General features: G+C 36.6%; 1 protein-coding gene across 1 annotated transcript in view; it reads right to left on the reverse strand.

Moving 5' to 3' along the window:
- CNTN6 (contactin 6) overlaps positions 1 to 25,115 on the reverse strand; it is a 306,049-nt gene that overhangs the window by 11,575 nt on the left and 269,359 nt on the right. Inside the window, exons 13-20 of the mRNA XM_021695279.2 lie at positions 14,720 to 14,895; positions 14,250 to 14,367; positions 13,259 to 13,417; positions 12,993 to 13,142; positions 10,016 to 10,086; positions 2,761 to 2,995; positions 2,534 to 2,649; positions 708 to 894 (exon numbers count right to left, since the gene is read on the reverse strand). Coding sequence (XP_021550954.2) covers positions 708 to 894; positions 2,534 to 2,649; positions 2,761 to 2,995; positions 10,016 to 10,086; positions 12,993 to 13,142; positions 13,259 to 13,417; positions 14,250 to 14,367; positions 14,720 to 14,895 — 1,212 coding nt within the window. The remainder of the gene's footprint in view (positions 1 to 707; positions 895 to 2,533; positions 2,650 to 2,760; positions 2,996 to 10,015; positions 10,087 to 12,992; positions 13,143 to 13,258; positions 13,418 to 14,249; positions 14,368 to 14,719; positions 14,896 to 25,115) is intronic.

Genomic DNA, 25,115 nt, shown 5'->3' on the forward strand with positions numbered 1-25,115 from the left:
AAGGGGCCAATATAGGGTCTACCTCACTGGGTTGTTGCTATAATGTTAAAATAAGATATTCCTGGTAGGGCGCCTGGGTGGCTCAGTCGTTAAGCGGCTGCCTTTGGCTCAGGTCATGATCCCAGGGTCCTGGGATCGAGTCCCACATCAGGCTCCTTGCTCAGTGGGGAGCCTGCTTCTCCCTCTGCCTCTGCCTGCCATTCCCCTGCTTGTGCTCTCTCTTTCTCTCTCTGACAAATAAATAAATAAAGTCTTAAAAAACAGTAAAGGACGTACTAGATACTTTCTTTATGTCTTTCCTTCTTGAAGAGAGCCCTGTGAGGAAATAGGTACTATTTTTCCCTCATTTTCCAGGTGAGGCTATTGAGACCCTGAAAATTTAAATAACCACCCAACAATCCAAGGATGAGAGGTCAGGGTTTGAACTCCGGTTGGGGGAGGGCATCGGAACCTATGCTTTTAAACATTCACTCTTCTGTCTTTAATCTCTATACTCAGAATATTTTTTCTTTTGGAATTTCAAAAAGATCAAATGGTTTCTTTGGATTGTTATGAGAAAGTTTCAACAATTGTCCATATTTAAAGGGTAAACTAGCCAAACAAAGCAATCAGTAAAATGATGAGGTGGGAGGAATGAAATGGAGATTGAGCAAATACGTTTCTACTTATAGATGAGTCTTGGTCCTTGCTGTGGGATGCATACTTACGAGACTTTCTGGTGGTAACATTGACTGGGGGGCTTGAGGGCCCTGCTCCAGCAGTGTTGTAAGCTCTCACGGAAGCAAAGTAGATGGTATTGGCTTTCAGCCCTGTAATGTTTTTGGTTGTGACATTCCCACTGACGCTAATTTTCCTAATCATGGATTCTTTGGAGTCATCTGTCCAGTATAATACCTGATCATTAAAAACAAAGAACAAATAATTCATTATTTCTCAGCAGCTATCAACCATGATAGGGTATGGGAAGAAACAGGAACATAAATAGAAGAATATTTTCTAATTATAATGGTTATACAACAACAGCAACAAAATAATCAAGGTCTAATGTTTATAGGGAGGAAATTTAAAAATACAAATTCACAATGGAAATTAGAGAAACTAGAGGTTTTTTAAGAATACCAAAATAAAGTGGGGCACCTGGGTGGCTCAGTCAGTTAAGTGCCAGACACTTGATTTTGGCTTGGGTCGTGATCTCGGGGTTATGAGATCGAACCCCATGCTGGGCTCTGTGCTCAGAGCAGTGTCTTCTTGGGATTTTCTCTGTTCCTCTCCCTCTGCCCCTCCCCCCCCCAAATAAAATAAATAAATAAAATCTTTAAAGAAAGAAAAGGAATACCAAAAGAAAGTATTTCATGAGCTCTCTAAATGTTATCAGCTTAAACAAAGGGTATATAATAACTTGGACCAAAACAAGATTCATACCATCAATCAAGGACATTGGTTATGATGTTTACTCTTGACATTTCCTCCAGAGTTCTTTGAATGACAGGTTAATTAATAATTCAACTTATATCAAGCTCTTCCTATATATTAGCACCGACTTAGGCACATAGAAAAAGACAAAAGAGAATAAAGCTTGGTGCCTGCCTAGGATTCCCTTATAATCTCATTAAGAGATTAGAATATATAGGTGAACAAAAAGCAGAGGATGCATTCCAAGGAAGTGATATTGGAAAAAAAAAATGCTCTGGGAATTTGAAGAAAGACAACATCAGGGAGTGATTAGAAAAGGGTTCAAAGAAAAGAGGAGACTAGAGATGAGATTTCAGAAATAAAAAGGATTCAGATAAGAGGTAAGGCATTTCAGGATTACAGTAGGAAGAGAGATGGATCATATGAATAGAACTTTCTTTTTTTTTTCTTTTCCTCTTTTCTTTCTTTCTTTTTGGACCAGAAGTTGCATTAAAAACAACAACAACAACAACAAAAACAGTACAAGGCAAAAATAAAAAGTTTAGAATTGTTCTTTTAACTCCAAGATAAAATAAATGTATTATCCATTTGGGGAATCACTGGATTTGCAAGTTAAAGAGTAATAAGTAATTAATAAGTCTCATTGCTTGACTTTGTGAGAGTTAAGGCCCATAAATGTGATTTACTGCATTCTATACAGACTATAAAGGACAGATTAAGGAGAATCTAGGTTTTTTTCTTATCATTTAACTGCCTTTTCCAAGATGACTATATCTATTCAAGTCATGCTCCAATTCAAAGACAGCTTTCCCAGTAAAATTCTTCTATGGTTTAAGATCATTGAGGATTAGACATTTATTACTCCCCAAGAAACAAATATGATGGTGATTTGAATAAATAAATAAGATAATCACTTGGTCACCTTCAAAATGGCTACCATTTGCTAATTTGCTGGCCTGAAATCACCTAGAAAGATCCCCTCTGCTCACTCCCCTTGACAGCTATAGACATACAATGTTATATACTAAGAACTAGGTTAGTAGTATAGGGCTGCTGAACAAGAACTGCTGTGTGGTTAACTGGCATAGTCCCAAGGGAAAGTGAAATTAATGTGGATTACCTCATAGCCCAGCACTCTTCCAGTGTTTCTATTCCAGGGAATAGCATTCCATGAAACCTCCATTTCCGAAGCAGAAAAACTCTGGACAGACGTTCCCCTTGGGGCCAGTTGAGGTTCTATCATTTAAAAAAGATACAATCATCTTCAGCAGAGTGCTTCATGGAAAATAAATGCAAAATATACGTACATGCCCAAGTATGACCATTCCAGGGCTGACCACAACTTACCATCTTCCCCAGAGTAGACAATGGACACAGTACTCAGAGATCCTTCCCCTTCGTTATTATATACACCCACTTTGACTTCAAAGGGAGAGAGGGGTGTGATGCTTTCATTTCTGTAAACAAACCTTGATGATTCTACAGATGGTACTCTTTCCTTGGTCCAGGCTGTTGAGCCAACTGGCCGCAACATGATGATGTACCCAAATTCCTCTCCGTTCTGTAGTTCTTCTGGAATTGACTTGGGCAGAAGTGATCAATTACTGAGTATTTACAAAAATATTTTATAGAGCTGTTATAATTTTTATTGATTATTTGGCATTTCTTTTAATGTAGACAAACATGGATATTAACCCTGTTTAATGAAACATTGAAAAAATAATACTTTTTTTTTTTAAAGATTTTATTTACTTATTCAACAGATAGATAGAAAGAGAGCACAAGTAGGCAGAGTAGCAGGCAGAAGGAGGGGGAGAAGCAGGCCCTCCGCTGAGCAGGGAGCCGGAAGTGGGGCTCGATCCCAGGACCCCAGGATCATGACCTGAGCTGAAGACAGCTGCTTAACCGACTGAGCCACCCAGGTGCCCTAATAATACTTTTATTTGGAATGCCAACTAGGAAAACAATCCCAATTAAAAATATTCAGATAAATAAATGAAAAATTTAAATGGAAATGTAAAACAGGTTTTACATGTTTATATCTCTTTCCATGATCATTCATTAAGTTGTAATAATAAAATGTAATAAAAATGGTTTAGAAGATTTCAAGATTTTATAAGTTAAAACATAATTTGGATATGAATTTTTTAAACTCAGCACAAAATTAACTTATTAACTATTTCAAGGCTAGCTATGTTTTCTTTTCATAAAATCTTCAACAAATTCTTATAAGATACAGATAATATAACTGTTATGTAATAATATTTGCTTTAAGACATATAGAGTATTACTCAAACACAAAAGCATAAAAGACCTCCCAGTATTTTTTACCATACATCTTCATTAGTAGTAACATCAGCATGCACTTTTCCTGACATTTAAAAAAAAAATAACAAAAAAAACTTTGTTTATTCCCACAGAGATCAAATTCTGTAAGATTCATTTAAAACCTAACTTATCATTATTAAAATTACAAAACAAAAATAGATATAAGGTCCCCAGAACTCTACAGATATTACACATTACAATCACATAAAATAAACACACAAAAATGAATTTATGCTTGAATTTAGACAAACATTCCACCTGTTTACAAGAAAGTTGTATTTAAAAATCTATGAAAATTTAGGTTTTTTTTACAGAAAAATGTTTTTCTTTTCTTTCCTTTTTCAAATATTTTGATAGACTAATAAAGGCATACCTGATAGGACATTAATGCTTGAGTCCCACCTGCCTACAACTCCTTTTCAGAGGGTTTCCTTTACCCATACATAACCATTCATCGTACCAAATAATCCTGAGACTTGGACCACATCTGCTTACCCAGAAATGGGCACCGAATCAATGGTCCCATCTTAATCACTATGTATGAGGTGTCCTGGTGCCAAATCTTCATGTTCAAGAGTGACTGACAGACCCCATCAATTCCTCTCCTCTACAGAGTTTGAATATGAAACACAGGAGGGGACAATCCTAGATAAACTTAGAGTAGGCAATAAGTAGAAAACATACAATGAATATAGTAGGGACAATGAAGCAGTAGAAGCCAAGAGAAAATGGAAGCTGTAACTCACATAGAGAAGAGATAGAATGGAGCTATTAGTGAAGTAGGAAGTCATAAGTAAAGGAAACAGGTAGAACAAGGAGCAAGCATGAGGGACTACTGTAGCAGGAGCTGGATTACCAGAGTAGCTGGCAGCAGACTTAGAGCCACCGTGCTCTGAACAGTGATGAATGATGTTCCAGTTCTTCATTTGACCTGCCTGCTTGGTTATTGAGACTTCTTTCATCCTCATTACCTCCCACATAGCTTTAAAATAAATCCCCATTAACTGAGATGACCTGAGCTGGTCTCTGTTTCTTGCCATGTGGAACAGTCTAACAAATACAGAAAGTGAAAAGAGGAAGAAAAATATAGGTTCTCAAATCTGGGGAAAGAAAATGTTTCCTTGTATTAGCACTTTCACAGGGAGATCAGAATTAAAATTGTTAATTTTTAGTGGAATCGAGATTTATGAGAACTTAAGCTACTTCCTAGAGCATTTGCTTTTTGATGCTTCTCTGATCTAAGATTTAATCAAGATGTTTAGCTCATCTGAGAAAATGAAGGACTTCAGTTTTTGTTAGTCAAGTACAATTAGTGTTTCTCATGATGTTCCCTCAAGAAAGATCCAAGTCCGACAGATGCAGTTTAGAAAGGGGGGAGGGGAAGATACTTATTTAGGGTCTCCATTTTATTCTTCCCATATGTGCAGAGGGGAAAATGATGGAAAGATATATATAGCTGTTTAAGATGGTCAGGATGAAAGTCTCCTTCTTTAAGCAAAGGAAGTGTCCAGTAGAAAAAAGAAATTCAGAAATCCTTCTGGTAGTAAAATCTATTACAGTTGGTAAAGACTAAGAACAGAATCTTTAGTTTAGACCAAGGGCAGCAAACTATGGCCTAAGAGCCAAATCTTCTGCAGCCTGATTTTGGAAATAACAAACACAGTCACAACTGTTCATTTATCTACGTATGTGGATGCTTTTGATGACAATGGCAGGGTTGGAAGTTGTGAGAGACCATGTGGTCCACAGGCTGAAAACTTTCTGAATACTTTTCCTGACCTGCCCTTTTCCAAAAAAAAAAAAACAAAACAACAACTCCCAGTATAGGTGTTTATCTTTTACTCCATAGTACTTTATCCTATATTCCTAACCTTATAGTCATATTTTATATGACATATTCACCACAAGTATCTTAAACTTGAGAGTATCTGGGAGTACAAATTATGATAAGATGTGAATAAAGATACCTTAAAAAGGAATTGGCATTTACTACATTCCAAAAGTTAGATATCAGGTCTAGGTTGCTGGAAACAAAACAAACCAAAACAAATAAACAAACACAAAATACACATTACTTTGGTACTGGAGAAAACACAAGGAGGATGTTTATTTCAAGCAGATTATACTATGGTGTATTTACATGAGCAGCAATCTGGGATGATCAGTAAAGCTGTCACTTATAAACCATAATGGTGGATTCTCACTGAATTTAGAATGGTCATTGGTTGTGCATTAGTTCTGAAAGCCCGTCAGATACTATTTCATCTGCAATAGCGGTGACTTTGGCCATCTCTCCACTCCCAATTTCTTTTCCAAAACATAGTTCTGATAAACTAGGGTGGTACCTTTCCTGACCTTCTTCCATGCTGGATTAAGACTGTCCTCCTGTTGGCCTCTGAACATTCAGAACTTTTTAAAATTTAATTTTGCACCCCCACTGCTTGAAACAGAGTAGCTCTTCTTCATTGAATTGGAAGAGTTCCTAAATGCCTTCTGGTGGCTTGAACTAATGTATGCATTGCCTTCTAAATATACATAACCTATTCCTTAAAGAAGTTTGGGCATCAGAAGGATTTGGCTCAGTAACTGCGTGTATGTGATGCCAAATGTGAATGATACATGGGAAACTGCATCCATTAATGTAATTTCTGCAAGTATCTATCTATATATCTGATACCCCAAGAAAAAACACACAGAGCAAATGACTTTGACTTAATTTTTTTTTAATTTTTTAAAATAGAGGCCAACAAATGTTTTCTGTAGAAGGTCAGATAGTAACTATCTTAAGCAATGGGAGACATATGGTCTCTTGTGAAAGCATGAATGCAACAACACTTCATACCTGAGAGGATGGGTGTGGTGGTTGGGGAATTTGTGTATGAAAACAGGGAGCAGGGCAAGGTTGGCCCATAGGTGATAGTTTGATGAAACTTGCTTGAAAGAAAAGGACCTTATAAATCATGGAAATATACATATTACATATATATATATTTATATATTTGTAACTCACATCCTCTCTGCTTAAGAATAGTATACACAGGATTTCCTATTCCTCTCACATATTGAATGTGCTAAAACAATTATTTACCAACCTTTAGTAATTTCTGACTTTAGAGGAGAAAAAATAATGCATGATATCAGGCAAAATTTCCTATACACTATGATGAAATGTTTATTTGACCTTCGAAGAATATTGAAGCCTAAATAACCTACTTAACCATCACACTAAAGCAAACCTCTTGTAGGCTCATGTGGGAGTCACTGGTTTTGTGGGAAATGTGTTCAGAGGACAGGAATAATTTGACTAACTTACTGCTTAAGGCAGATATATAGGGACTCTTGCCCACCCTGAACCATGACACCGTGTAGGAATACGTGGAATTCAAATTTAGGACAAAGTAAAAGAGCATGGAGCGAGAGCCCTGTGTTAAAATGCTCCCACTGCCCACCACCCAAATCTTTTTTAAGATTTACTTATTTATTTTAGAGAGCAGAGAGTGGGAGTGGGGACGGGGAGGGGCAGAGGGAGAGGAAGAGGGAATCTCAAGCAGGCTCACACTGAGTGCAGTCGGTTGCAGGGCTCAATTCCACGACCCTGAGATCATGACCTGTGCTGAAATCAAGAGTCAGATGCTTAACTGACTTAGTCACCCAGGAGCCCCCCATATCACATTTCTAAACCTCTGTTTTCTTATCTGAAAGTGGGATTACCCACCTCCTAGCATTGCTGTGAGGACTGAATAACATGAAATGTCCAGTGCAGCACAGAAACCCTGTAAGTGCTCTGCGAGTGTAGTCCTCTCTGCCTCAGGCCTCTGAGAGCTTCTTCTCTTTCAGTACCATCTACCCATCCAACAGTACTCGGGCAGGCCATGCCACATTCCAGGCACTGTGCTGGGCTCACCATGTCTACGTGAAACTAGATGTCCAGAAGAAAGGACACCTGGTTTCTGGCTCTGTCATTTACAACCTTGAGAAAACATCTCTGTGCCTGAGTTTACTCACAGATAAAAAGAGTTTACTACTACTACCACTCTCTCTCTCTCTATCTTTAATGGAATTTTGTAAGGAATAAAATGGACCTTTTACTACTGCAAAATCATTTATAGATACAGTGAATACTCTCATTCAACAGCAGTGTTTCTAAACCTCAGCACTATTGACAATTTGGGCCAGATAATTCCTTGTGGTGGGGGCTGTCCTGTGCCTTGTAGGATATTTAGCATAATCACTGGCCTCTGCCCAAACACAACTCTCTCCCAACTTAGTTGTGACCATCAAACCTGTCCTCAGACATTGTAAAATGTCTACTGAGAGATAAAATCACCCTGCTTCCCAATGAGAACCCCCTTGTATGCATCAGCTAGGATGATTTTCAATTAAAACATCCATGGCCATCATGCTCTTAGGTATAATATTAAAATGTCTGAGGAAGTGGATGTTTTGGCAGTATGAAAGTTATTATCAAAATGTCAAAAACACGTACACAGGCAATGAAACAGGGCAGGGCTCTTTTATCAGTTATAGCTGAGGCTCAAAGCTGACAACAAGGGTATGACATGATATGCACTCCGAAGAGAGACATCAAACCATTTACAGGCAAAATTTAGCCTCTCCTCTATGATAACGGTATATCAAAGGAGTGTTCGGTTTTTTAGGGAGAGAATAGTAGGAAAATATTTCTTCTGAGAGAGTTGTTGAAAAAGCTGTGCATTCCTACCCCTCTACCAAGGGAAAGTAATGGGACCACTTCTCATTCTTTGCCTAAGCAAGTGAAGAGGCCTCACGAAGAACCACTTGGTATGTGCTCTCCGGAATTTGGGACCGATAGGTTCTTTTAACTGACAATGCCTGAGAAACTTCTAAAGGAGAGAGAGATCTGGACAACACATGGTAGCAGAGTGAAGAGAGAGGCTAAACAGGAATGCACTATACTCCCACTGAACATAGAACAAAGATATGTTTGCTGAGGGTAAGTGTGGATCCCATGCAAGGGACCCATGAGAAGCTTTGAAAGGGACTCTATCTACAAAGACCATCTAGAAGAGAAAGACAGCCTCCACCAGAAGGGACTCGACATGGACCACCAGACCCCAGGAACCAAGGAGACTTTTCAGTAGCCAGCTGGGCTTGCACCAAGGAATTTTAACTAGAAGTTCCCTGTGAGAGATCTCCTGGATACCCCACCCCCTAACCAAAAAAAACAAACAAAAAAAACAACTACCCTATAAAATAACAGCATCTGATGGTTACCAGAGGGGAAGTGGATGGAGTGGGGGGTTGGGCGAAACTGGTGATGGGTATTAAAGAGCACACTTATCATGATGAGCACTGAGTAATGTATAAATTGCTGGATCACTACACTGTACACGCAACTAATTTAACACTATATGTTAACCATACTGGAATCAAAATTAAAAACTTAATAAAAAAAAATAACAGTGTCTGGCCATTTGCCACTTCTGGAGTACTCCAAAGTCAAATTACAAATGTACCAGCAATCAGGACCTGCTCAGTACTCTTCCTCTTCTCTAAGCCCAAACCCACCACAACTCCGGAGAAGCAAGAGGTAACATAGGGATTAGGGAAGGAGAGATTCAACAGCAGAATGGAGACTAGGTAGAGAACTGACTATACATTCCCTTTCACACTGTGGAATCCTTAGGCTGAGGCAAGCCCAAGCTACTGGAAACGAGAAATATTAGGTTGGAGAAAAGTCTAAAGTTTATGATAATAAACCATATGATATATATCATATAAATATATGATAATAAAGGCTGAAATTTTTAATAAGTATAAAATGAGCCTATATGTTAATTTGTAAGAATAAGAACCATAAAAGCTATGCCATCTGCCCAAGTTTTTGTCTGGACGCAGGGGTGTTTAAAGAACAGTGATAGGAAAAGAATTGTTTCCACCTGCATTCTACTGAGTCTAACTTGTGTGCAAAAGCATAGTTCGAGAAGTAATAAATACAAAAATGTCTAGTCCATCAAGTAATAATTGAAATGCTACTGGCAAACCTTCAATAAACCCTGAAGTTGTTTTTCTTATATCTGGGAGAGAATTGTGTTGAGTTAGTTACACTCTCTCACGTTAGTAGAAATAAAAGTTTCTAATACCTCCTCTAAGTAATTCATCATCAGGAGTCTTTCATACCATGTATTTTTATATATTCTCAGTAGTGATCAAATAAATCTTTTTGTTTTTCAGTATTCTTCCTGGCCAGCTAAATCTTTTTCTTTCAAAATAACTCAGTTGGACAGAAAATTACCTCCCACGTAATGACGAGTTCCGACCGACTTCCTCCACCTCCATTGATGTTTGTTGGTGCCACAACAGGGACTGAAAGCAACCAAGAGAAATGTGCGATGGCAATTATTAAAGTACATCTTCATCAGGAAGAATTTTCTTTTTAGATTTCACCTTTCAAAATCTCATGCTGCACATTGTGAGAGTCTTGCATTTTTAATGAACATAAATTATGTTTACACATATCCAAATTTCTAAGAGAGAGGACACAGTTGTGTTTGATACATGAGCACCCTGGCTCCAAAATTAATTAAAAATCGAGTAACATCGTGTATTTGACATTATTATGCATCATCTACTAATTGGCAAAATGATGTTCCATTCAGATGGTAACCGTGACAGTGCTGATTTAGTGCCTAATTATACAGTTGTGCTGTAAACAAGTTACTGAGGCAGTCTATTAATTAATTCTTTTTTTAATAAACAAACTAAAATGATTTTTCTTTTTTTGTAATCAAGATAGTTTAACATTTAAAAATGCATTCTTAAAAATATCTAAGTAAATAAATTCTTGTTATTCTAACTCTATGTTTGAATCACATTCTCTCAGTACAGAACAGAAAGGACTTTTCCTCTAACCTTTCACATGCCAGCTAAGAAGATGGCCCCCTGTCAAGGATGTGACAGAGGCGATTTTCTCCGTTTAATTCTAGGACTCTAAGGCTCTGTGGTAGAACATCCCAGACACTGATCATTTCTATGAATTAGAAAACAATTATGCCCTTCACGTATACCCTTGTGAGGACTAGTATGACAAATAATAAGTAGTTTGAGGTAAATTACAAAATTGATGAGAGCTGTATGTGTGGGTGTTGTAGTGTATAATCAGAATGGGGTTTTACTTTATATATGTGGAAGTGTTGAAATGTAATCCTTTTTACAAAATAATGGCAGATGTATCCTAAATCTGTGATAATGGATATATCTGCATGATATACTTTTTTAAAGGTTGAATTATATGTAATTCTCTATATTTGGTCATTTTTGATCAAGATCCAAAGGTGGGGGGGGTGGAAGTGCCTGGGTATGCTGGGGTTTGCTGACTGGTAGGCAGGAATTAAAATACATAATATTTAATTGCCCACTTCAAAATTTTCTCCCACTGTGGAGACCATGCAGACAAATTTAGACTACTTATCTTAATTATTGCCATTAGATACAGATGTTTAACTTTATAAACAACATAGTGATATAATAGTCTAATTATTCTTTCTAATAATAGCATCTATCAGACATTAAACCATTTTCATACTCAGATTTGCCCTTTGTCTGCTTTGATCTTCACAATGCATTTAAAAGATTGCCTTGTACTTACACCCTATTTTCTAAGTCTTCCATGGCCTTTGGCCAAAAACACATAAATCCATGTGGGTTTTACAGTTGCAGGGTTTCTGGTACTCAACAACTTAGAGTGACACTTTTCCAGGACCATTAAATAGTGTAGATACATAAGGAAATTATTTTAAATTATACTTTAATTTACTCTCTACAAAGTTTCCAACATTCCGGGCAATAAAATTCCTTTTTTTAAAATTCTTTTTTTCGAACGAAACATACTAAACCCAAGACCATATTGAGAAGAAGTGTCTTTAAGAAGCTACAAAAAAAAAAAAAAAAGGACACACTTCAGTATGATTTGGAAACTCGGGGTAATTATTATGAACACCAGGTCTCATCATGCTACTGAAACAAGAGTGTTAGTGGTCAATAGAAGGTAGTGCACAAGCTTTACTGTAAAATTTTACAGTTAGAGTCAACCCTGCCCAAAGCTACCATGATATGAATCAGCTGTAAAAAACAATCTAAAACTCAAGGTAACAGTGAGTCATAGGCCACCTGGGAGCGTCTTCTCCAGCCAGTCTACAGTAAGGACTGGGACTTTCTATATTTACACATTTCCTTATGCCAATCTCTTGCTCATCTAGGTTAAGACCCGTGCTTATGGAGAATGCCAGTGCCCAAGTCTGAAGATCTGAGTTCAAATCCTGACTATCTGAGACAGTCAGCTAAAACCCTTGTCGTCCTTTTCCTCTTCTGTAAAATGAAGGACTCTCCTCTCAGCTCTAAACTTCTAGGATGATCTCATTTAAGATCGTACTGTCAAATATGTTTTTTTTCAGTCCCAATCCTATAATGAAAATACTTACATTATCTTTAATTTGAAAAAAAGCTTTATTGACATCTGACAGTTGTGCACACTTAATTGAAGTATTTCATGCTTGTTAAGCTAAGCCAGTGACAACAGAGTGATCCCTCATTTATATGACTGAGTAAGAATGTGAACTTTGTTAACTTCATGCAGCAAGCAGATCCAATGTTACCCTGGATGTAAAGTTTAGGAGTAGAACAAAGAGGATCCATTGAAAAAAGCTTAAGAAGGGGTGATTTCTGAGCCAGGTTCCACTTGTATTTTGCTGTTCAGTGAACCAACTGATGCTCAATTAGTGCTTCTGTTAAATGAGCTTAGGATTTACCTCATTTGCATGGGAAAGAATTTATACTATTGCTCAATGAAGCTGCAACTAGGTCAGAGTTGAGAAATAGATGGAAATGTGTGGCTGATTGCACCTACAGAGTCTCAATAAATTCTTGGCTACAACAGTTAATGAAACAAGCAGTAACTCATTTGCATGTACAAATGTACAGATTCTCTGTTGGAGTTTGGCTAGAAAATTGATGAGATGAGAGGACAGCTTCTGAAAAACTCTTATTTTTGACATGCCTGCTTAGCTATAATCATCTCTTATTGAACTTGTATTTAGGAGAAAATACTCCTTGCTTTGTATATATAAAAATGTGAAAATGAAAGCTGCTGGTTTCCTGCCTCTGATTTGGGGCCCAAAATACGACAAAACCCATAAAAATACCTCTTATTTGTTTTCTTTAAGAACTATACCATAAGGGATCTTCCACATGTTTAGAAGACATTAATTTCTTACCTGACGCTTTGGTTCTTAACAATTCTGATGCTTTACTTGGTTCTCCAATCCCAATGCTATTCCCAGCAACGACGCGAAATTCATATTCCACCCAAGGACTCAAACCAACCACTGTTGCATTGTAGGTCTTGCCACTGAGAATTTCTGGAACTAAAAAGAGGGGGGGCACTTCAGTCATCAAAACTGGCACTACTTAACATCAATCAGTCAATCAAACAAATACATCTGTTTTAGAAAAATCACCCGAAAACACTGGTGTCACTTACCAGTCGAAACAGCCTGCCAACCCACAGAAAATGGTGTCCGAGCCTGAACAGTAAATATGTGAATGGGACTATTATTATCTGAGCCTGGTCTCCAGCTTAGTTGAGAAGTAGTACTGGAAATGTGTTCCACTCTTACATCCTCAGGGGGACCTGGTGGACCTTGAAAAATATGTTCATTGATAACTATATTGAAAATTATTAAATTCATTATTTGGGATAGGGGCAGTTTATTCTTATCTGTTATACTTAGAAGATAAAATACTGAACATAATGTACTTTTAGCAAATTATTTGAGATAAAGCCCTATTAATTCAGTTTACATGGTGAGAGACCAATTTAGAAATCTTCCTTTGAAGATTAGAAAATTCTGGGGTGCCTAGGTGGTTCAGTCGGTTAAGCAACCAACTCTTGATTTCAGCTCAGGTCATGATCTCAGGGTTGTGAGACTGAGCCCCATATTGGGCTCTGTGTTAGGCGTGGGAGCCTGCTTAAGAGTCTCTCCCTCCCCCTTTGCCCCTCCCCGCTCCCTCTTAAAAAAGAAAGAAAGAAAATTCCAATCATGGAATGGATGATTATCATCAGTTAGGGAGCTAATCTCAAAAACTGAAAACAACTTTCATATATTCCTTTTTCAAAAGGTAACTCAAGTAAATGCAGCTTATATGGAGAACTGTAGGAATATATGACTTTGACCCTGTTCTGATGAGAATGGTTTATCATAAATAGAAGGCATGCCTAACTTTTAGGGACTGACACTACACACTGAGTCTGACCATTCCTTATAAATACACAAAACCTACTCAATTCAATATCCATATCCATACTACATATGCCATGGAGTCTTAAAGTTTAGAAAATTAAAAAAAATCTATATTTTTATCTCACTTCTTTGTCATGATGTGGTTGGTTACTCAAAGATCTACCGTTTACTTATTAACATTTCTGTCTGTGAATAAATAATGTGCTCATTTATTTCCATCATTATGCTTACCTCTAACAATGATATCAGCTACAGCAGATAAACTTTCTAGAGTTGTTTTTACCGTGCATAGATATTTTCCTGAATGATTTAACTGAATATTCCTTATCATCAAATCCCCAACAGATTCCTGCAGATAGAAAATGAAAGGGGGATACATAATAATTCCCAGCAGGTCCCATTTTTTTTTACAGCTGGATAAATATTAAATATGAGACACCTCTGAAATTAGGAGATACACTAGTATCATTGTTGTTGCTCATATATGATCCCTTTTCCTATCCCCTCTTTTATAATTGCATCTAGAACACAAGCATTTCTATGAAAGACAGAAAACAAAATAAAACAAAAACAGATGCAGCTTCATAAACGGACAGTGGTTATCCATGCAAATAAGTATGGGAAGAATAATTATGAAAGATGTTGATTCATGTGAAAGACTTGATTTATTTTTTAAGTACTTAAAAATGTCATCAACTTACTCCTCCAATCCTTTCAAAATGAGCCACTCCTTTTTTTAAGTCTATGACATCTCCATTGAAAGACCATATAAATACAACTTCAACAGAGGGGTCATGGGACACCTGGCATGGTAGGACTATACTCTCTCCAACTGTAACGTCCATTTTGGAAGGTGGAATGGTAATAACAGTCCTCTCTGTTGAGAAAAAATATTATTATCATAAAAAGCTTATAAAATGTGACATATGGCAACAAAATACATATTTCATATGGTTTTACGATTGCTTGAAATTGTATAAATATAACTTGGAGTTCTACTATATTCAGTATTAATAATTCTATTCCCTTTTCAAATGTTTCTGCATTAATCAGTGTAGCTTATTACTTGTAATAAAAGGACATAGTTTTATTCATATTTTATATAAAAATAAATAGCTGATTGAAAACTGTAGACTTCAAAAGACAGTATTCCTTACATGAAAAATGCACCACACAGTTTTTATTGTTTTTTTATTCTGAAAATCTAGGTGCAACATTACAGTCCACACACTGGTTGCAGCTCTAGCCCATGTTAATTTCATATACTATGAGAAAAACGATGGCATTAAGATCTTAACTACAATAGTTTATATAGAGATTTATAATCATAAGTGTGTATTTACTAGTGTGAATATAATATTTATCCTATTTCTGACATAGCTGTGATAACAATTTTGTATTTTATCTAAAGACACTACGTGAAGGGGAAAGATGTGTTTTCCCTCTCTTATCCAGATTTTCCAAGTCCTAGCATTTCACTGACCAAAGTTTCAAAGGTCATTTCCAAAAGTGTTCTAGTTGGACTCAAGAGTCCTATATTTCTCTGACTAAAAGAGACTCATAGTGATAGATCCCATCTGACTACATTTTTTAATAACAAAATAAATAGTTTCGATTTTAGAGGACTAAGAATTGACTGAAAGGGCAAACTCAGTAACCATAAAGAAGCCCTGCACATACATTTCAATTCAGATACACACTATTTTACTAAAAATAAAATATATTTTAAGGAATTTACATTTAAGAATTAAGGGTTTGTTCAAATTATACTGAAAAAATATCGTACATAAAGAAGTTTCAAAACTGTGACATGAGGACTTAGAAAATCTTTCTCTAAAAATCATTCATGAGATAAAGTTTAATCCTGTAGAATCTAATAATTTTGGGTTTTAAGGTACATATTGATAAAAAGAGCCGTGGAAAAATAAAAGCACATTTTATATTTCTGCATATAATGCAGAAAATCGAACTCAACTGACATCAGGTAGATCTTTATGTTTGTGTATTTATTTTTTATGTTTGCATAATTTAAAAATGCTCTTTCCTTTATTGTATTAGATGCATACACTTTGTAATTATTTTTGGAGAGAAGTTTGAAGAATGATTTTGTGGACTACATCCATTCCTAATTCCAAGCCTTCTTCACTTCTCTCCCTGAGTAAGGGTTTCGAGAACACTTTCTAGAACTAGAAAATATTTTTCTTCTTGTAGTTTTTTGGAAAAGAATGTATCACTAATGTCTTATTTACATTTATGGGAGGATGAGTTGGCTAATTGGATGTGTTGGTAGTGCAAAACTGCTCTGATTTAAAGTTTTAGATCATGCAATTAAAGTAATTTTCAAACATTAAAAATTACAGCAACTCCTTCCGTTTATGGCACCACAAAACAGCAAAGTTAGACAAATCATTCCCTGCATACATAGCTCATTGGTAGTACAGTAATAATGACTAACATTTCATGAATAAGAAATATTTGTATTATAATTTATAATGTTTAGATGTCATCACTAGTTAATTCATTTATTAACTAGTATTTACTGAGCACCTACCAAATTCCAGCCATCTGTCAGGAGGAAAAAAAAAAACAACATCAAATATAAATTAAAACGGGGGATCCTGAGGAGTCAGTTTATTGAAAAAGAGTTGTTTTGGCTGAGGGTAAAAGGCAAATAGGAATTAGCTAGGTAAAGGTGGCAGGTGGGGGAAGGATGCCTATGTTGGAGAGAGGCAGGAGCATTTACAAAGGATCTGTGTGAAGACGAAACATGGATGGTAGATGCAGAGCAGTCGTTTTGCTGGAAATCCTAGTATTAGAGTATAATATAGGAGTGAATATGGAAAATAGGAAGCTGGGTGATAGTCACAATAAAGACATTAAAATTGGGTGATAGGCACAGTAAAAGACATAAAAGACATAATTGAGATGTCTTTAGGATCAGCTACATAATCTGTGAGTCACAGTGTGAAATGAAAATGTGGGGTGCCTTGGTCAAAAAATAAAGAAGTTCTATTAAAGATACTAAATATAAAGCAACTTGCTTTAGAAATGTAGCATAACTTATAAAACGTAATAGGGTAATAGTGATATATGAGTCACAGCATAAACTTGCAAATTGCAAAAATATTTTTGGTGTTAGTTTTATATAATACATTAAATAATGCTTTATTAAAGTTATATCTTGCTTGCTCTAAGCTTTTTCTCACATTTCTGTAAATTTACTTACTGGAATTTATGTTTTAAGCAACTTCATTTTCAATTGATTTAATTGGCATCAGTCGCTCATGACAAATGTAAAATCACAAATATTTTTCAATAATTTTTGATTTTGCTAAGGATCTTTCTCTGCTGATATAACTGTTACCAAACTGTAAAGAGTAGTTTATAGGATGTGACAACATGGGAATATAGTGCTGATAAGTAATTTTGAAATATAAATCTTAGAACATCTAGAGCTGATAATTCCACGGAACAATTTTTTCTAGATTTAACTCTTCATACAAATCCGTTTTGTGTAAGTCTGAATTAAATTTTAAATGTAAATTTAAACAATGGAACTTTAATGTTCTTCTGACATACCCTGTAACTTCTGAAGGCTATACAAGAAACTGAAAGTGCCTTAATGACTTGTGTATAATCCAAAATGCCTATTTATGCATTCTATTGCCTTATCTTCAATTACAAGGAAACACTCATTAATAATTGGTTCACCTGGAGCTTCGTATAAAAATAGTGTTCTTTTCCATTGAGTGGAAAAACCATTAAATTTAATTTCTGTTTCTAAGCTTCTGGATATTAGCTTTGCAATGCTGGACAATTTTTTAAAACCAGGGATGCTAAACTCTTTGAAGAATGTGAATAACTCTGTGATACGCCTCATTGCAATGCTCACGTGCAGGCTTTTATTTTGTGAGTCTTTACTGACAAAGTTTACTGCCTGAACCCTGGCAGTTCCTGTGCTGGTGCTCAGGTTGAAGAGTTAATATTTCTGCAAACGTCACACAGATCACATGAACAGACTCTGGGGACAGATGGGCAAGCGGACCCCTCACACTGGATCCCAGTGCTGACTGCTGAGTCCCTTGTTCTCCTGAGGCCCTTGCAGCTGGCCATGGAAGCTTCTGAGGCTGCTGTGACCACCACCTCCACCAGTCTAGGCCCAGGTCCTGATGTGCCCACCTTCTCAGGGCCTCAGCGCTCCTGACTGCCATGAGGCATATGGGTGTACACGGTACCTACTCTTACCGCATGGACGTGGTCTGCTCGGAGAACAGGCTTGAGCCTGTCCTGCTGCTGCACCCTAAGCAGGTGCACCTGCTACCACCCAGCATATTTCCTCTGCTCACAAGCATGCTCTGCTGTCCCATCGGACTTCACTGACAAAGTACAACTTCAGAGACAAGGGGACTATGGATTTCAAGACAGTGACATCAGGGCAATATGCCAAAATGGGGCATTTCTCAGTACAGGGTCCTCTGTGACTGAGCCGCACACCGATGTAGCCAGACCTGGATGACATGTTAAGGAACGTATTCTTTTTGCTGACAGAAAATGGGAAGCACTGAAAGTATGCAGCAGAGGCAATGGTACAAAGACATACCAGTATCTGTAGGGCGAAAAAATAGATTGTACATAAAAAGAAATAGCTACTATGAGAATCGACTTTTTACCCAAAAGAAGGGGATACATGATTATCTGAGCATAGTTCCTTGTGAGTATCTGTGTGGCTGAGTGGGTGCTTGGGCAAGGCATCTTTTAGCTATTGTACCCTCTTGCCACACCACATGCAGACCTGTCCTAATCCTGTGTAGGTGGCTCGGCAAGAGCCACAAGGCTGCTGATTGCTCCCCGAAAGCGTTCTCTTCTACAACCACGCACAGCTCCGGGCTCAGAATTCGAAGTGGATACCCCACAGAGACAAAAATCACACTTGTGGAGAATGGGAGAGTGGTTCTTGTGTGGCAGAAATATACAGAATCTTCGATGCTATTTTAGGAAAAGAACAAGGACTATGCTTTAGTTCATTAACAAGTCCTCCTGTGCAAACACTTAAACTCTTAAGAAACTCTAAGATCAGAGATTTTTTTTTTCAAACCATTCAAATCAGTCTCAGGGAGCAGAGGGATGTATATACATACATCTACTCTACTGCCGTCCTGGGAGTCCATATTTATCAGTAGAGTAGGTGTAATAACATGAAGCTCATGATTAACATGAAAGCACTTCTTGGTTTTTATGGATAAGTGAGATCATTATGGCCTGAATTATAACAAATTAAAAAGGAAAGAAGTCAACTGTGCTAGACTCTATCTAATCTGTGAAACTTTGAAATTCTTTAAGACTCTTTCTCTTAAAACAAAATATAGATGTTTCCTTTTCATTCTGTATCATTTCATTCTTCTTGCAAATTCCTTAAGTATTTGTAGAAATTCTAGTCTAGTAATTTAAACATTTTAGCATGCAAAACAGCTTCTCAGAGAACATGTTAAAAATGTGAATTCCTTTACTGCTACCAGAAATACTGATTCAGTAGGTCTGTGAAGGAAATGGAGAATATGGATTTTTAACAGGCCGTCTTTTCAGTTGATTTTGATGTAGTTAGTCCAGGGACCATGCTTTGAGAAATACTGCCTCAGGTTTTGAAATTTGAATCTGAAATTTCTATTTAAAAAATCCAAGTTATGTAAATATATGGTTAGAAAGTCTCTAATGCTTTAGATCCAGGAAAAAGTCCTATCAAGTAAAATGTCATTGGTTGGTAATGCTTCAAAAATAAATACACAAAAATGGACTTTGGAGGTTATTTAACTGTAATTAATTCTGTATACTGTATCTGCTTTTAGAGTTTCACAGTACATTTTAGCATATTAAAAGCTCAGAGAAATTCTGGAGTAAAGAAACTTCTTAAAGTGTATTTAATCTAGGTTCCCTACACTTACTAGATATGGAACAGTTTAACACCTCTTATTACATCTTAGGATATAAGAGGGGTGCCTGAGTGGCTCAGTCGGTGGAGAGTCCGACTCTTGATTTCGGCTCAGGTCATGATCTCAGGGTCGCGATATCAAGTCCCAAGCTGGGCTCCAAACTCAGAGGGGAGTCTGCTTGAAATTCTCTCTTTCTCCCTCTGCTCTTCACCCCACTCATGCACGTGCATGCATATGCATGCGTTATTCCTCTTTCTCTCTCAAATAAATAAACGAATAAATCTTTAAAAAGAAATACATTTTGGGATATAAGAGATCCTGAAAAACAATGTTTGGAAATATGACTGTCATGGTTGAAGAGGATTAACACACATTCATATACACATGCATATGTGCTTATCTGCGTGTATTTATTTAGCACACATATACATATAGAAACACATATTTATGAGACAATCATGTAAATTTGAGCTCTAATTCTGGAATAATTATTAATTTTGTAATATAAGAAAACTAGTTTTATTGTTATGTTAAAAAGATTCCCTTTTCTGTTAAAGGTACATTATGAAATATTTATACATGAAATTATGATGTCTGTGATTTGCCTCTATATATTTGGGGTGGATGTTGAGGAAGTAGTAGGTGAGGGTATGGATGAAACAAAGTTGGATATGAGCTGATGATTAACAACCCTGACTGAAGGGTGCATGGGAGTTCCTTCTACTATTTTTTCTACTTTCCTGTTTGTCATTCTCAATAATAATAAAAGAAAAACAGAAAACGATGAAATTAGTAAATCTTTGTATACAAAATAAGGAGGCATCTTTCCCATTCAGTTTCTAAAGTGATGAGGATATGTCACTTTTTGAAGATTATTCTAAATATGAATGACATACGTGAAGAGTTCATAAAATTACAGAATATTAATGTTTCCATTTTCAATCTATTTTAGTCAGATACAAATCATATAAAAATAGCTTGACCTAACAATCCTATTTTTGGGGCACCTGGGTGGCTCAGTGGTTAAGTGTCTGCTTTCGGCTCGGGTCATGATCCCAGTGTCCTGGGATTGAGCCCCATGTCTGGCACCCCACTCAGTGGTGAGTCTGCTTTTCCCTCTGCCCCAGCCCTGCTTGTGCTCTCTTGTTCTCTCTCTCTCAAATAAATAAATAAAATCTTCCAAAAATTATTTTAAAAAAATCTTACTCTTAAGAAGTAGAAGGAAAGGTTTAATAAGATATATAATGCTTTTGATGACTAGCCTTACTCAAATTCACATGGTCATAATAGCCAAAGATGCTTCCAGAACACATCTTTAGTTATGAGTACCTCAGGACACATGAGAACTGATATTAAAACTTCTGTCAGAATTGTTTAGCATGATTTCTTTAAACACAAATGAGACTTGTTCCTTGTATCAATGGCCAAACGCACTATTACATATTTTGATCCCTAACTACAGTTTTAGAAACTAGGGGATGGCAATTAAATGTGTAATTGGATTGGCCTTTCCTGACTATCCAGAACTTATTCTTTTTGGTCCCTTTTTATTTGTTTCTTTTGTACCTTCAACTCAGTTGAAACCTTCATCTATGAGTAATAATCTTTCAGTGTCACTGTTCGGAATAATAACTTCTCAGGTGTTTCTGAAGTTACCAACTTCTCTCAAACAATGGACAAAATAGGAAAAAAAAAAATCACCAAACCTTTCTTACTCTGTACAAACAGAATTCTGCCGTCATTTTTCTATGACATTATAGGAAATGTTGCTAAGATACCAATATAAAGGAAACTCGTGTATAAATAGCACTTCAAACAGGTGACAAAATTCTCTGATATTTTCTCTCACTAGTTAATTTGTGAAGACTACAAATAAATACTTTAAATTTGGTCCTCTTCCTAATTCCTCAGAATCTCAATTTAACGTACTTATTAACATACTAGTCCTTTCCATGGTTCTTAATATCTTCTTCCATTTACATGCTTCAATCTAGGATCATAGTTTTTCTAACTATAGGAACATCATCAGCGTTTCTCTTAGTGGGGAGTTGATAGTGATGGAATCTCGGAGATTTTGTCTGTGTGACAGCATCTCTACTTTGTATTCATTCAGGAGGATATTTTTGCTGGGAAGAGAATTCTTATCACTAGTGTCTTTCAGCCCATGAAAAAAGCCATTCCACAGTCTTCTGGATTTTTTTAATTTCTGTTGCTATCACAACTGCCAGTCTTACTGTTGTTCTTTTGAAGATAATGTATCTTTTTTATCAGGATAGTTTTTCTTTCCTTTTCTTCTTTTGGTTTCACTACTATGTGCTTATTTAAACTTTCCTTCGTGTTTATTATCATGAGGGCTCATATAATTCCCTGACTAGGACGACTGCTGTCATTTTCAGCTTTCTTTTTTTTTTTTTAATCTCTGACAAATATTTCTTCAAATACTGCTCATCCCTCATTTTCTTTCTCCCCTCTCCACTGCTTTTGGAACTACAATTTCACATATGTTGGAACTATTCATATCCAATATACTCTTTATGTTCTTTTTTTTTTTTTTGTCTTCCCCATTGCATTTTCTCTTCATGTTGCAGTCTGGATCTTTTCTATTCATACATCCTCCATTTTACTAATTCTTTTCTCTGCCATATCTGATCTGGTATTAAATCAATCTATATTGTTCTTAATTTTAGCTTTTATATTTTTCAGTTCTAGACTTCCAGTTGATTCTTTTTTATTGCAGTAGAGTTGACACACAATATTATATTCGTTTCAGGTGCACAACATAGTGATTCAACAATTCTATACATTACTCAATGCTCACCACAAGAAATGCAGTCACCAGCTCTCACTGCACAATGTTATTACAGTATTACTGACTATATCCCCTATGCTGTACTTTTCAATTTCATGACTTATTGGTTTTATAACTGGAAGTTAGTACCTCTTAATCCTCTTCACCTATTTTGTCCATCCCTCCATCTCCCTCCCTTCTGGGAACCACCAGTTTGCTCTCTGTATTTATGAGTCTGTTTGTTTGTTTGTTCCTTTGTTTTGTTTTTTAGATTCCACATATAAGTGAAATCATATGGTATTTGTTTTTCTCTGTCCAACTGATATTTAATACATGCCATTTCCCTCCTGAAATTTTCTATCTTGTCATCTATTTTTAACATATTAATCACAATTATTTAAGAACCCCTGTCTAATAACTTTCATATTCCTATCAGCTGTGACTTATTGCTAATGTCTGATGTTCTTCTGGGTTTTGATCATTTGATCCTGGTTCCAGCTCTTCCTGGTAACATTTTACTGAATACCAGCATTGTGCATTGAAATGTAAATGTTTTTATTGTTACATTTTTTTTCCAAGAAAATTTACTTTTTTAATCAGTCAACTAAAAACAGCAGAGTGCTGTCAGGAATGGATATGAATGGAGTCTAAATGTCGGTCATTTCAAGCACTGGTCAATTTTGTTCTGTTTTCATCGCCGGGACAAAGTCTTTTAGGTGTCTCCACTCAAGGTTGAGTTGTGTAGTAGACTTCATTTTATCTGGCTAATTCTGAGCCCCAATTTTTGTCTTCCTTGCACTGTGAGGCTACCGAAATTTCTGCTTGTGGCATTTTCTGCTATTTTTTCTTTTTCCTTTTTATTCCTAATTTGTAGTGCTTGGGAGGTGGCAAGTTTCTGGAGAAAAATACTGGAGAGTTCTGCTTTTCTTTTTGTGCTTTTCTTTTCTCCAGAATATTGTCCTTCATGTTGCAAACCCCTTGGTTACTGTCATAATTCCTTTGAACTGCTATTTTTATTTATTTTTAAAAGGTTTTAACAATTTGTGGCTGATATTGGTCTGATAAAGCTACTTCAACTAGTCAGGACAAAAGTTTCTCCAAATATTATTAATGTTTAATAATAGATTGTGTGTAGGGTTGAAAATATTTAGGCCATTTATCATTAGGTTTTTAGATAATACCTTGAACAGTATGATAATAATAACAGTTGGAGAAAGAACTGAGTATTACTTTCAACAGAAGTAGAAACCCTTAACATAAAAATATACTAATTGGGGCACCTGGGTGGCTCAGATGGTTAAGCGTCTGCCTTTGGCTCAGGTCATGATCCCAGGGTCCTGGGATCGAGTCCCACATCGGGCTCCCGGCTCAGCGGGGAGCCTGCTTCTCCCTCTGACCCTCTCCCCTCTCATGCTGTTTCTCTCTCGCTCGCTCTCTAAAAAATAAATAAAATCTTTAAAATATATATATACTAATTGTTTATTCAATCTTTTATTCAAAACCATTTAATTAGTATCAAATCCTTACCTCCTTCCAGGTGTACATCTGTATGAATACTAAGCAAATGAAACAACACTGAACTGAGGAACTATCAGAGGACTTCCATCTAAGAGGCAAAACATTTTAGTTTCTAGGGGTGCCTGGGTGGCTCAGTTGTTAAACTTCTGCCTTCGGCTCAGGTCATGATCCCAGGGTCCTGGGATTGAGCCCTACATCGGGCTCCTTGCCCCCACGGGAAGCCTGCTTCTCCCTCTCCCACTCCCCCTGCTTGTGTTCCCTCTCTTGCTGTGTCTCTCTCTGTCAAATAAGTAAATAAAATTTAAAAAAAATTCTAGTTTCTAGAAGGGAGACATGATAGAATCAAGACAAATCATGAGGTTGTATGAATGGGTTTCTCAACCTCAACGTTATTAACATTTTGAGCCAGATAATTTTTCGTTGCATGTATGTATGGGTGGATTCAGAGTGAGGTGAGGAGGCTGCCCTGTGCATTCCAAGGTATTTATCAGCATCCTTGGCCTCTTCCCACTAGATGTCAGTAGATCCTTCAGTTGTGACAACCAAAAATACCTCCACACATTGCCAAATGTCCTCTTGGAAGCAAAATCAACTTGGTGAAGCACCTCTGTGCTATAGCAACACACTGGGAAAGAGATGGTGGTGGTTTAACTGAAGTTTAGTAAGTGCACCGGTGAGAAGTAGTTAGATTCTGTACATTTATTGGTGCTGAGGCCATCTGTTGGACAATTGAAGATGAGGTTTGAAAGAAAGCAAGGAGTAAAAATGACTAAAAGGATTTGACAGGGCAAACGTCACTATCGACTATTATTAAGAGAGGGAAAGACTGTAGTAGGAGCAAGTTTGGGGAGTAAGAATCAGGAG

Source organism: Neomonachus schauinslandi, chromosome 1 (genome assembly GCF_002201575.2).
Source record: "Neomonachus schauinslandi chromosome 1, ASM220157v2, whole genome shotgun sequence".
Classification (NCBI taxonomy): domain Eukaryota; kingdom Metazoa; phylum Chordata; class Mammalia; order Carnivora; family Phocidae; genus Neomonachus; species Neomonachus schauinslandi.